The following is a 13,120-nucleotide window of genomic DNA, read 5'->3' as shown; positions in this document are numbered from 1 at the left end:
TACAACAAGTGTAGTTAAGAAAATATTATAGGGGCCAGGGAGATGGCTCAGTGGAATAAGTGCTTCCCTGGCAAGCACAAGGGCCTGAGTTCAATCCGCAGTTCCGCAAAAAAAAGAAAATATTATACAATGCCTTTAAGAGATACTGTCCATTTTGGCAGGAGAAAAAGAAATTTACATGTAACCATAATGTTAGCTATATTTTAAAAATTACGTAAAAATGCCAGATAAGGATTTTTTAAAATATAGGATTATAGGTGTTTTTCTCTGCTTTTTTATATTTTCAAAATCTGTACCTGAGCTATAATTTCTTTTAAAATTGGAAAGAATGGGCCAGGTGAGATAGCTCAGCAGTCTAACATGCCTGGTTAGGCAAACACAGGTAAGCACAGGGACCGCAGTCGATCCCCGCCAGTACCAGGTCCACCCCCAGGGTGGGCTGAGCTGGCCCCAAAATTAAATAAAATGGGGAAAGTTAGATACAAGGCTCTGAGTTCAATTCATTCCCAGTTCTAAACAAACAACACTCAACAAATATCTAGGTACAAAAATACACATGAACTGGGCTTGGTGGTGCATGCCTATAATCCCAGCACTTGGGAGGCTAAAGCAGGAGGATCGATGCAAGCTTGAGGCCAGCCTGGGCTCCAAACTGAGTTGAAGGCCAGCCTGAATTGCACAGTAAGACTCTGCCTCAAAAAGACCAAAAGAAGACATGAACCCCAAGTATCTACAGCAGCTTACACAGCGCAGAATTCCCATGGCTACCAAAATCCCTACTGAGCTCTGAGAAGCCTTTGGAGTCCTAGTGGGGGCCAGAGAGCTGTTCTTAGAATGCCTGAGGAAGCAGAAGATACTCGGCCCCTCAGTGGTAGAGGCCATGAGGAAACGGCAGGCGAGGCAGGACTAACATGAACTAAGTCCCTGCGTCCTAAGACAGCTCTAGAATTACAAGAGGAAACTTCAACAATTTATGCCCTTGCTATTATTAATTATGCAAGAGAACATTTACTGGGAACCTCATAGGCACAATGGAGTATAACATTACTAGATGTAACTGACGATGTTATGGATCACTACCTGAAAACCCCATATAGGAAAAGAATGCAGAATTACAGTAAACTAAGTCAATAACTCCAGCTGTTCTTTTCCTCATAGATTTATGCCCTTTAAGTTTTGTGGTGCCACAACAATGCTATGTGTCTGATATGTAGGACATCTGTTAATGCTAGAAAAATGATCTCATATGCACATTTCTAGGCCATGGGCTCCTAATGCTCATCTTCCCAAGCGTCAGCTGGCACTGGGTCCTGGAAAAGGCCTGGGGTACATCCGATGAGGAAGATGCCTAGAACCATAACCACAGTGGGTCGGGCTCTGCCGGGCTCTGCCGGGCTCTGTAGAGATGCGCAACCCTTTCACTACCCAATCAATAGCCGTGCTCTGCGGTTCAAACTGTCCTTGCGTTACATAGTCCAGGCTGGCTTCAAGAACTAGGATTGCAGACGTGCACCATGATGCCCAGCTTTTTGTTGTTGTTGTTGTTGTTGCTGTCACTGTGGCAAGAGTCACCTAAATCACTTTTTTTTTTTAAATTTTTTTTATTTGTGTGTGTGTGGTCAGCTCAGCCCACCAGGAGGCAGGGCTGGCTGGCATGTGGTGCTGGGGGATTGAACCGCGGTCCCTGTGCTTTGCTAAGCTTGTTCTAAGTAGGTGCTTTAGACCACTGAGCCATCTCACCAGCCCCCCCCCCCTTTTTCTTAAATAGGGTCTTGGCATGTAGTTCACGCAGGTCTTGAACTTACTATGTAGCCCAGCCTGCCTGATAACTCACGATGATCCTCCTGCCTCAGCCCCCTGCCTGAATGTTGGGATCAGACATGCACCAATGCACCCAGCCTAAACTACTTCATTACATTTGAAACAGTTCCCCGTACCAAGATGCCTCAAATGTTTACAGTTGTTCATCTTCCCCCAGCTTACCTGAGAGCTGTTCTTCTCTCCAATGCTATGCGTATCCGTTTCAGAAGCTCTGTTAATATCTTGCGGCGTTTGTGAGCGAGGGGGGCTTGACAATGATGTGAAGAGAACAGAAAAAACAGAACGCTGTTAACATTCTGTCATTAGAAACAAAACTCGAGCCAGCGATACAGCTCAGCGGCACAACGCTTCCCTGGCAAGGGCAAGGTCCTGAGTTCTAATCCTGCTAATCCAGGTACATGTCTCCCCCCCACACACACACCCAAAAAAACAAAAACAAAAAAAAAAAAAAAACCTCATGCCTCATTTTTCTAGACTGCCTAACAAAAGACGAGAGAGAGAGAGAGAGAGAGAGAGAGAGAGAGAGACTGACTGACTCTAAAAGCAAGGGCAGCTCCTTCGTTAAGGACAGGATGGACTGAGCCAATCACTGTGGAAATCAGTGTGGGAATTCCTCAAAAACTAAAACTAGGTCCCATTCCCCCCAGCTATCTCGCTTCTTGGTAGCTTCCCCCCAAAATTAAAACTATCGCACCACAGTGATACACACAAACCCAGGTTTACAGTAGCCGTCTATAACAGCTCAATCTTAGAAGTAGTCAAAATGCCCATCAACTGATGAGTGGGTGAAGATTTTTTTTTTGATTTGCAAATACAATTTATTTTACAGAAATTGACATTACAAACAGCAGACACCTCCCCCCGCCTGCCCCGCCAGGCACAGGCCATGCAATGCGAGGTGAGCAGCGACGCGGCCACTGCTTTGGAGTGGGATTGGAGTGCAGTGGCCTGGCCTGCACTGCCCTGCCCGCCTGCCCACACGCGCACACACACACACACACACACACACACACACACACGCCCGCCCGCTGCTGCACAGTCCTCAGAGTCTGTCTGGGCCCAGCTGCTCTGGGCCAATCACATGGCTCCAGCCCAGTTCCCCAACTCCTGCATGTCTTTGTCTCCCTCCTCCTTCTTCTCGGTGGGTTTGGATGGTAGGGCTGTTGAGGGACATTTGGTACAGGAACTGTTTCGGGACCGCTGATCTCCAGCAAATTCTTGTCGAGCTCCTCCTGTTCTTTTTTTTTTTTTTGGCAGAACCAAGGATTGAACTCAAGTCCTTGAACTTGCCAGGGAAGCGCTTATTCCACTGAGCCATCTCCCCGGCTCCAAGCTCCTCCTGTTCTAGTGCTTCCAATTCTGCCATGAGCTCATCCTCATCAAACTCTTCTCCAAAACCTACAGGTTTGGAAATAGCTGTGGAAATCTCCTCTGCAAGTTCTTGCTGGTCAGCAACATCCTGCATTATCTCATCAACGTTACTGATGTCCATGTTGTCGTGTGCGGCCTTCATGGCCTTAGCAGCGTAGCCCATGTTCTTGAGCACCTCGGCGTTGGTGTTGGCGTTCTCCAGGGCCCCCCGCTGGAACGCAGTGGAGGACAGTGTGCCATCAATCTGCGCCAGCTGCTTCTCATACCTCTTCTTGCGCTGCAGTGCCTGGAGGGCCGCGCGCTTGGTTTTGGTGCCACACTTCTTGGCGGCCGTCAATTCTTGCTCAATCGTCTTCTCCAGGAACTCTTGTTTTTTGCTTAGCATCTCCTCCGTGTGTCCCACAGTCGCTGGATGGCCTCCTGGGGGGTCGGGCCGCCCTTGCCGGCCTTACCCCCACCAGCCCCGAACAGCTTCCCGAACACCGGCGTGGTTTCTGCTCGCAGCTCCGCCTTTGCCGCTGCTCTGGATCGGCTAGGCTAGGCTGGGCCGGCACCCACTCCCGGCCCCACTGCTCCCTGCAGCAGCACGCCTCTCCTCTGCCTCGGCCCCACAGCTGGCCCGGTACATGCCCGAAGATTTCTTTTACAACAAAGTACTACCTGACACAAAGAAGGGGAAGCTCAGACAGCTCTAGCTAAGTGGATGCGCCTTGAGACCATATTCTTCAAGTGAAATAAGCTGGACAAGTAAATATGGCACTGATTATACTTTTGGTTTCTCCACTAGAGAAAGACCAAAATGTATTAACACATTATTGGAAAATTGGAAGAAAATGTTCAAATGAGAAGGGGAACAAGCAGGGTAGGCTGAAGAGACAACAACAACAAAAAGCAATGGAAAGAAAGAGGTTGAAGGAAGGAGAGGGGAATCAGAAGAAGAAAGATACATCACACGCAGGTACAAGTCCCCTCCGACCAATGTGATCATTACGTATGTCTAAAATGTACCAGTAAAATAAAAAGGACAGGTAGGAGGGTTCTGGCCAGCATCCACGTCTTCCCTTCCACCCAGCAACAGACCGGGGTGCAGCAGCGCTTTCATCTTTTCAATAAGCACAAAAGCAGCCAGCCAGGGCCCTCTGGAGAAGAGGCCAGAGCTGGCAGCGAGCAGCGGGCTCCCTCGCCCCCTGGCCACACGGTCTCTAACAGCCTGAGAAGACCTGACCTTGGATCACTGACTGCTTGGACTCACTCCTACCTTCTGCTACCAGGAACCTGCAGCTCTCTGACAAGCCCACGGCACCACAGGAGTGATTTTCCTAGACTTAAGGGTCACCTTCAGAACTAGCAGACCGCTTGAGCAGGGTCCCTGCAGACCAAGCCCCAGACCATCTCCTCCCAGCACATAGCAAGGTTCCTTCTGAAGCCTGTCCCCAAAAGGCATGCACACCCGTCACTGTCTTTTCACTTGGGTCACCAGCACTACAATGCACATACTTACTTAAACCTACCTGTCACAGTGGGAACTCTTGGAGCTGCTCCGTCCAGATTCATGCTGGGCATCCAGCAGTATTTTTTCCATGTCACCATTATAAATAGAAACTGAGGCTGGAACACTGCTCCCATTCCCGTTATTGCTGAAGTGCAGCTCTACCCAGGAGCCTGACAGAGATCAAGAAAAGGCAGGGCTGGAATTCTCGACCTACTTTGGAATTCAGTTGTAACTCTTTGGTTTCCAAGCAGTACAAACTGAGACACATAATGAACCACCTCCTGGGGCCCACCATGACAGCCTCGGTGCCACTTCCGGTAAGCGGGTCATGGTGTCTCGCTCTCCCTAGGTCTAGCAGCAAGCCCAAAGCAGGAACAATGTATCAGGAGCTCTTGTCATTCCTTTATGTAGGGCCGACCTTTGCATATCTGCAGTCATTAAAGGTCCAGTGACTACTTTCCTGTACTCCATTTATAGAAAAAGCCTAAGTTTATTTGAAATTAAACTTTTCTCATTTTTTGAGACAGAGTGTCACTATGCAGTTTAGCCTGGCCATGAACTTTAAAATTATAGCTAGCCTCCAACCCACAAGGGATCATCCCGCCTCAGCTTCTAGAGTGCTAGGATTATGGACATGTACCACCCCCAGCTGAGCAGTTTAAATTTTACGTGATCACAGTCATGGTGGGGAGATGGTACATATACCTGACACTGCTCACTTCTTCTATTATCCCCTTCCTCTCCCTGGGCAGTGGTGCACACCTATAATCCCAGCACTTAGAAAGCTAAATCAGGAGCCTGGGGTATGCAGTGAGTTCAAGGCCAGGCTGAACTACACAGCATGACCCTGTCTCAAAAAATAAATTTAGCCATTCTGGCCAGGCACGGTAGCCTGTAATCCCAGCAACTCAGACCTCAGGGGGAGGCTGAGATGGGAGGATCATAATGAGATGAGATCTGCCAGGGATACACAGTGAGTTCAAGGCCAGCTTGAACTACAAAGGGAGACCTGGTCTCAAAAAAATGTTAGGAGATGGGCAAGGTACTCACCTGTAATCTCAACACTCAGGAGGCTGAGGCAAGAGGATTATTGCAAATTCAAGGCCAGCCTGGGCTACAAAGTGAATTCAAGGCCAACCTGAACTGCATAGCAAGACCCTGTCTCAAAAAGACCAAAAATAAAAAATAAACAATAAAAAAATTTAAAGCCATTCTGTGGGCATGTAGGGGTATTTTGTATCTCTCTGATTTCTAAGAAGGTTGAAGACGTTTTCTTGTTTACTGATCATGAGTGTCCTCTGTTTTTGAACTAGAAATTCAAATCCTATTTTGCTATGAGTTATCACAAGAGCTCTTAATGTGATGTAAGTACTTTTTTTTTTTTTTTTTTGGTGGTACCAGGGATTGAACTCAGGACCTTGCACTTGCCAGGCAAGCACTTATTCCACTGAGCTATCTCCCCAGCCCATAAGTAGCTTTCATTCTTTAAAATTCATCTCAAACTTAATTCTTACGCTGAGATGGGATGCACCTCTTACTGAAGACTGCCTGCCTCTGCTTCCTCTTCTGTTTCCTAGTGCCTGCTACCTTTGTCAGAAGCCAAGCACGCACACATGCACAGGACTCCTCCTGGGCCCAGATAATTCCTCCAGTCAGTTTCACAGGCTTACTTAACCATAGCAAATTGTTAAAAATTAGCCTTGATAGGGCTGGTGACTTAGCTCAGTGGCACAGCAGACAAACGTGAGGCCCTAAATTCAATTCCCAGTACAAAAAGGGAGTGGGGGCAAGTGTGGTGGTACACGCCTGTAAGCCCAGCACTCTGGAGGCTGAGGCAGAAGGACTGCTACAAGCTTGAGGCCAGCCCGGGCTACAAACTAAGTTCAAGGCCAATAGGGAGATCCTGTCTTACAAAGGAAACAAACAAACAAAAAAAAGCCTGGATACAAGTCAGGCACGGGGTGCACATCTGTATGTAACCCCAGTGATTCTGTTTCCATTTTTTAAAACCAAATAAGCTAATTTTGTAGTCACTGTTATTTTACTAGGCACAATAATAATCACCCTGAGCTGTTCTCTGTCCCTAACCAATAAATACAGCACATACAGTACCACACGGAGCACCCTGGTACCCAGCTACGTTCGCTGGAGGCAGGGTAAGCAAGGCTGCAGCGTTCTAGCACAGGACGCATCTCCTAAGAGGCCTGCCTGGGCCTCCGCAGGACTCCAGCTGCAGAGCGTATGTCACTTTAATCACAAAAGGCAAGTCAAAGGCCCTGAGTGAGATGCGGATTTACAGCACACCCGTCACCAGCCTCAGTGAGCTGGTAAATGATTACACAGAGTTTTAAATGCGCCTTTCCTGCTTAGCCTTGCACATGGCTTCGCACTGGCCTTGCCCCAGAGCGCACAGCACTGCTCCCTGAGGCCAGCCTGGAGCCATTCCGCCGCCCATCAGCAGAGGGTGCAGAGCCCTCAGGGTGCACACAGCACCTTTCTTTTTAAGTGTATTTGGTACAGAGTCTTGCTATGCAACCTGGACTCATAGTGATCCTCCTCTCAGCCTCCCTGGTGCTGGGATTACAGGCATATGCCATGCCTGGCCAGCTCGGCCAGCATAGCATGTAGTACCGGGGATAGAACCCAGGTACTTGTGCTTGCCTCAGCAGGCCACACAGCATTCTGAGTTCAAGCATCTGATGATGCCTGACAGGGAAGCGTCACAAGGCTCAAAGGAGTCTTCACTAGCCCTCCCTCCTGGAGCGGGCAAGAAGACAGCCAGCCAGCCAGCTCTGGCACACAGGCCTCCTGGGCCACACCCTCAGCTTTGGGCAGTGCCACTCTTTTAGGCTCGATCTATGCTACTCAGATCAAGTCTGGCTCAAATTATTTGACTAAGCTGCAATACTGCTCAATTTCTCACGACAGCAGACGTATCGGAGCTTCAAGAGGGTGGTGCCTTTTCTTTATGCATTTAGTACAGGGTCTACAGGGTCTCACTACACAGATCATACATGTAACGATCCTCCTGTTTTCAGCCTCCCAAGTACTGGGGTCCCAGTCTCAATCGCCACGTCAGCGTGCCCCAGGAGGAGGGCTGGCACAGCACGCTGGGATTGAACCCCGGACCCTGCATCTGCCTAAGCAGGCGCTTTAATCTGCTGACCTTTCTATCTGGCCAGCCCTTGTGGTGCCTTCTTTCCAAAAAAGGTTTCCAATACCAAATGTGATTCTTCCCAGCCCAACAACCAATTTTCAAATACTAACTAGGTGTTTAACAATTCAGTCCTGACAAGATCAAGACTTGGTATCAGATCTCACAAATTAAAGGGCTCAGTCCCACTAAACTGAACAGTCAGAAACAGGGTGTCCAGGCTATCCACATTTCTACCCAGCCAAAACCTAAGACAGGGATTCCCGGTGCCTCTCAGGCTCAATAATTTGTCAGAACTTAGGAAAACGCTAACTCCACTGATGTTTCTCCAGCACCTGCCTGGCAAGCACAAGGTCTCAAATTCGATCCTTGGGACCAAAACCCCCATCTTATACTTCTTTTTTCTTTTTTTTTTTTTTTTTTTTTTTTTTTTTTTTTTTTTTTTGTACTGTGGTACAGAAGACAATGTATTCATCTTCTTTTTCCAAATAAGGAACGGCAAAGGCGAGACTCAAACTACACTCAATCTGATGGTTCCATCTATCTACTACAGTGTTCGTTTCTTGACCCAAGACATTTGAGGCTTGAATGAGCTGCCGCTTGTTAGCTGAAAATCTCAAGAAGATCAACCACTCCCCTTCATTCCTGAACCCTTCCAAAGAGAGGAAAGACAGCTCTTACATTTCTGATATACCTCAGGAACAGCCAGGTGGAGCACCACGCTGGGCAAGGACTGAATGGGGGATCAGGAAGGCAGCTGCCTCCCAACCCCAAGATCATCTCCCAACCTCAGTGCTCTGTAGCACTGTGGCTCCAAAGTTCTCCGTGTTTAGTTGTTCCAGACAGTGTCTCCCTCTGTGGCCCACACTCACTAAAAGGCAAGGGTAATCCTCCTGCCTCAGCCCATCTTTATGTCTTTTTAAAAATAGCCTACCCTCCACCCCCTGCCTTTGCCTGGCAGGCCTAAGTCTCCAATCTTGGATAACTCACTGGCTCTTTTTCTTTTCTTTTTCTTTTTTTTTTTTTTTTTTGAGTGGTGTAAATTTTTTATTTTACTTCACCTGGTGGTACTCTCTTGGTGGATTTCACTCTCTCTCTCTTTTTTTTTCCCACCGGCTCTTTCTGGTGAACTAGTCTGAGGCTATCTATCCTGGGACCCTACTAAGTCATCTCAGTAGTACAAACAAATGTGTCCTAAAAGAACTTACAAAACACTCCATGAAAAAAATAGTATCGCTCAAGAAATCCCAAAGGTTGAGGCGCTCTGTGCCAAGAACTGGGGACAAAGGTTAAAATATTTAGGGGCAAATCAAAAGCACTGAGACCTGTGCATTTCTCACTAACCCCCGTGGTGGTACACTCTAGGAATGCTAACCTCAGGGAGGCGGAGGTGGGAGGGTTGCCAAGTTTAATATCAGCCTGAAAACTTAATGATGCAGTCCCTCCCTCCAAAAACACAGGGAACAAGCTGGGGACACAGCTCACTGCAAAGGTTGCCAGCTGTGGTGGCGCACGCCTGTAATCCTAGCACCCAGAAAGAACGCTGATGCAGGAGTATCATTGCAAATCAACGCCAGCCTGGGCCACTAAGTGAGCTCAACTGCATAATGAGACCTTGTCAAAAAAAAAAAAAAAAAGGAAGACAGACAAAAACACGAAGGCCTTGGGTTCAATCCCCAGGACCACAAAGCAAAACAAAGGGCTGGGGATATAACCCAATGGCACAGTGCCTGCCTGGCAAGCACAAGGCCCTGCGTTCAATTCATGGTGCCTCCCTACCTCCTGCAAAAGAAACAAACTCAAAACAGTGGGCAAGTTATAAAGCACTTGTAGTACTTTATGTTTCATTACTACCCCAAGCCCAGCCCACCCCTTTAAAAAAAAACACTGACTTCCTAATCTCAGACAAATATTTAGTAAAAAAAAACTCTAATGGTGATGTAGAGCTGCGACGAACTAACCCCAGAGAACACACCACAGCCGGCTGTTTCTATCACTGAAATATCTAATAAAAGGTTTTCCATTATTGGCCTAAGAAAAGCAGACAACGAAACTGCCTCCCAGAGTGACCTTAGAAAAAGTTTAACATTTAAATGCTTCTAAAATTAGTTAGGAAATGAATAAGAGTCTTAGCTGGTAGACAATTTTGAGCAGGAAGTCAAATGAGTGGGTGATTCAGGTTACTGGTTTTGTTTTGGCAGCTCTAGGGACTGAACCCAGGCCTTTGCACTAAGCTGCATCTCCAGCCCTTTTTTTTCCTCAAACAGGCTCTCACTCAGTTGCCCAGAGTGGACACAAGCTTGTGATCCTTCTGCCCTAGCCCTCTCACGGTGGCTTTTTGAGACAGGGTCTCACCAGGCTGAGGGTGGCCCCAAACTGCAATCCTCTTTCCTGAGCCTCCTGAATGTTGTGATTATGGGTGTAACAAACTCTGATTTTTCCTCAGCTGTTTTCAGACTTAGATATCACTGTGACTACAGGTAAAATGTAGAGGCTGAGCCGGAATCTCAACGTCTGAAACCCCTTCACACTCTAAAACTGTCTGACGTTAGCTGGTGTGGTCCTACAGGTTAAGGCTGGATTCCAAATTCAAGGCCAGTATGAACTACAGAGACCTTGGCTCGAAAAACAAAAATAAGTCAAAGAGATAGCTCAGTGGTCTAAGCACCTAACTGGCAAGTGTAAGGTCCTGAGCTCAATCCCAGGTATCCCCCCACCCCCAAAAAAGCTAAAAATCAGAACTGCACAACAAACTCCTCTCCAAAAGAAATAAAATGTATTTGCCTTCCTTAAGTCTGCCCAAGGTGGGCTGCCTTCAACAGACCCGTGTGATCAGAACCGGTTCCAAATAAAACAGTAACTGAGAAAGTGCAAAGAAATCATTAAACGTGGCTTATATCGTTGTACTAAATCATGCTCAAGAGTGAAAGACAGTGGGTCCTTTAGGGAAACTAAAAGGCACACTTTCACCCTCCTGCAAATGGGAGCGACTTAGCACAAAATCCTGTCTCCTTTCTGCCTATTAGTAGTAACACATCAAAGTAAAGTAACCCAAATCAAGTGCTGATAAACAGCTTTCACTAGGTCCAGTCAGGTGCAGAAGGCAACAGAACTAATCCATTTTGCTGTTAACACTTCAGGAAAAATATCTGTTCCCTGAGGAAGTGTTTACTGTTTCCTCTGTGGGTTTGGCTACCAAGGCTTCCACAAGTCTCCACTCAGAGGTAAACAAGGGGCAATCACAGCAGAGCAGGGGAGGGGAGGGGAGGGGAGGAGAGGAGAGGGTTAAGTGCTGCCTCAGCCACCAATCCAAGCTGGATTCACATTTCGCTACGCAGCTGCCAAGCCCCACGTGACCCAAGTGACCCCTCCTACACTGGACTGGATGCTGAACAAGTGCCCTGCTGCACGTACACCCGAGAGAATGGCGCAAAGAATCCTTACGTGAGTTTCCACACCATGCAACCATCTTTTAATAGAATAAGCAAAGCGAAAAAGCAAAAGCTCAACTCCTGCGTTGGCAGTGACTCAGCAGTTTGGTGTGTTCCAGAGACAACATTCAGAAGCCGTCCAAGGAACTAAACGTGAATACAGGATGACAGAAATCAAGCAACTTGCTAAGTAGAAAAGTGGAGATTCTACAGCACTGTTTATAAACGTCCCGCGGGTCTCATTTTATGAGAACGACAAAAACTTCTGTCTACTTCAAAGGAGTTGTCAATGTTTGAATTTAAGAAGAAAAACCCTAAATTACAGGATTTTTTAATATGTAATTTGTAATTTTGCAATACACGTTCTTTCTCTACCATTGTATTTGGCTAACCAAGTCCTACCTAATGAAATGTCATTTAAAGTAATGAATAAAATCAGGTCACTAAATTCCTTTTTTTTTTCTTTTTTTTTTCCCTAATTTTATTTTTTTTTAATATTTATTTATTTAATGTGTGGCCAGCTCAGCCCGCCTGGGGGGCGGGGCTGGCTGGCATGTGGTGCTGGGGATTGAACCGTGGTCCCTGTGCTTTGCTAAGCTTGTTCTAAGTAGGTGCTTTAGACCACTGAGCCATCTCACCAGCCCTTTTCCCCTAATTTTAAAGATTTAAAATTCAGTCTTGGAGGTTTTGAACTTCAGCTCATTTTTGCCTAGTAAACTCTTGCTTCAGAGAATACAAAGGTCAACAGCCACCAGGTTCCCCTGGCCAACACTCCGGCTCTCGGTGAAGACTAGGAGGGGACGGGCTCTCCAGGGCAGGGTCGCGCCTGGGCCACAGGCTCAGACCCGCTGGGTGGGTCTCACTCCGGGCTCCCACCTAGGCAGTAAGATGCTGCACCTGTCTGGATTTTCTCTCGGTAAAACAGCAGTCTTGTGGATCAAAACCAGCAACTGCTAGGCAAACAGCAAACTGTCTGCTCAGGGGCATTATGCAGTGTGCGGTGGCTGCGTAGTGGGAGGGGAGTCTTTCTGCTTGCTCTTTTCTTGGCCTGGAAACAAACCTAAAAGCTCTGCCTTGAAATCACCCTCTAGAAAAGCTGAACGCATACACACACTTTCTACCCTCTTTTGTTTAGAAGCTTCCCACTATGTACATACAGTACGCTGAGAAGTGAGTAGCCAATGACTTGTGCCCTAAATCAGGTAGGTCCCCCGCCTCGTCCACCCCCTTCAGGAGGACTTCAAGGGCGTGGTGGCACACGCCCATGATCCCAGCTTTCGGAGGCTGAGGCAGGAGGATGCCCACGAACTCGCAGCCAGCACAAACCACACAGTGAGCTCCAAGCCAAGCTACACACCAAAAAAAGTCTTAGAGTCCCAACGGATATAAATAGTAACGATTAAAATCAAAGCAAGTAACACTCAACTTGCAACCCACCTGGATCTTGCTCGTCAAAACTAACACTGCCTGAACCACAGACTAGGAAGGAAAGGCCAGAGTCAACCGTGGAGATCTTAAGTTGCAATTAGAGGTCCCCCGGCCTGAAGAGCGAGGCTTGTCGGTCAAACACCGCGACCAAACGCACACTCTGGCACTCGGCCGCAGCCCGCCGCCGCGCCCGCTCCCGCCCCGCCGCCGCCGCCTCCCCTCTGCGACCCTCCGCGGCCTGCCCCGGCTCCCCGCGGCCTCACCCTGCAGGTTCTCCTCCTGCAGCCCGGGGACCCCACTCTGCGACATGGCACCGAGGCTACTCGCCCGAGCGCTCGCGCCCAGCTGTGACCGCAGTGCCCGGCTGACGATCGCTAGACAGCTGCGAGCCGCGCGCGGGCCTGCCGCCTACTCTACCCCGAG

General features: G+C 48.1%; 1 protein-coding gene and 1 pseudogene across 2 annotated transcripts in view; both read right to left on the bottom strand.

Moving 5' to 3' along the window:
• The window catches only part of Bnip3 (BCL2 interacting protein 3), a 17,779-nt gene extending 4,665 nt beyond the window's left edge, over positions 1–13,114 (bottom strand). The window contains exons 1-4 of one of the 2 annotated variants that reach the window (XM_023708888.1): positions 12,961–13,114; positions 12,707–12,748; positions 4,704–4,854; positions 1,984–2,068 (exon numbers count right to left, since the gene is read on the bottom strand). In XM_023708888.1, coding sequence (XP_023564656.1) covers positions 1,984–2,068; positions 4,704–4,854; positions 12,707–12,748; positions 12,961–13,006 — 324 coding nt within the window. In that variant the 5' untranslated portion in view covers positions 13,007–13,114. The remainder of the gene's footprint in view (positions 1–1,983; positions 2,069–4,703; positions 4,855–12,706; positions 12,749–12,960) is intronic. The other variant, XM_004625565.3, reaches the window with a different exon arrangement.
• On the bottom strand, positions 2,899–3,820 carry LOC105741298 (annotated as a pseudogene).
• Positions 13,115–13,120: the final 6 nt, after the last annotated feature.

The sequence above is a fragment of the Octodon degus genome, unplaced genomic scaffold (genome assembly GCF_000260255.1).
Source record: "Octodon degus isolate 3935 unplaced genomic scaffold, OctDeg1.0 scaffold00010, whole genome shotgun sequence".
NCBI classification, from domain to species: domain Eukaryota; kingdom Metazoa; phylum Chordata; class Mammalia; order Rodentia; family Octodontidae; genus Octodon; species Octodon degus.
Note: the sequence above shows the minus strand (reverse complement) of the source record. Positions and strands in the feature narration are given on the sequence as shown.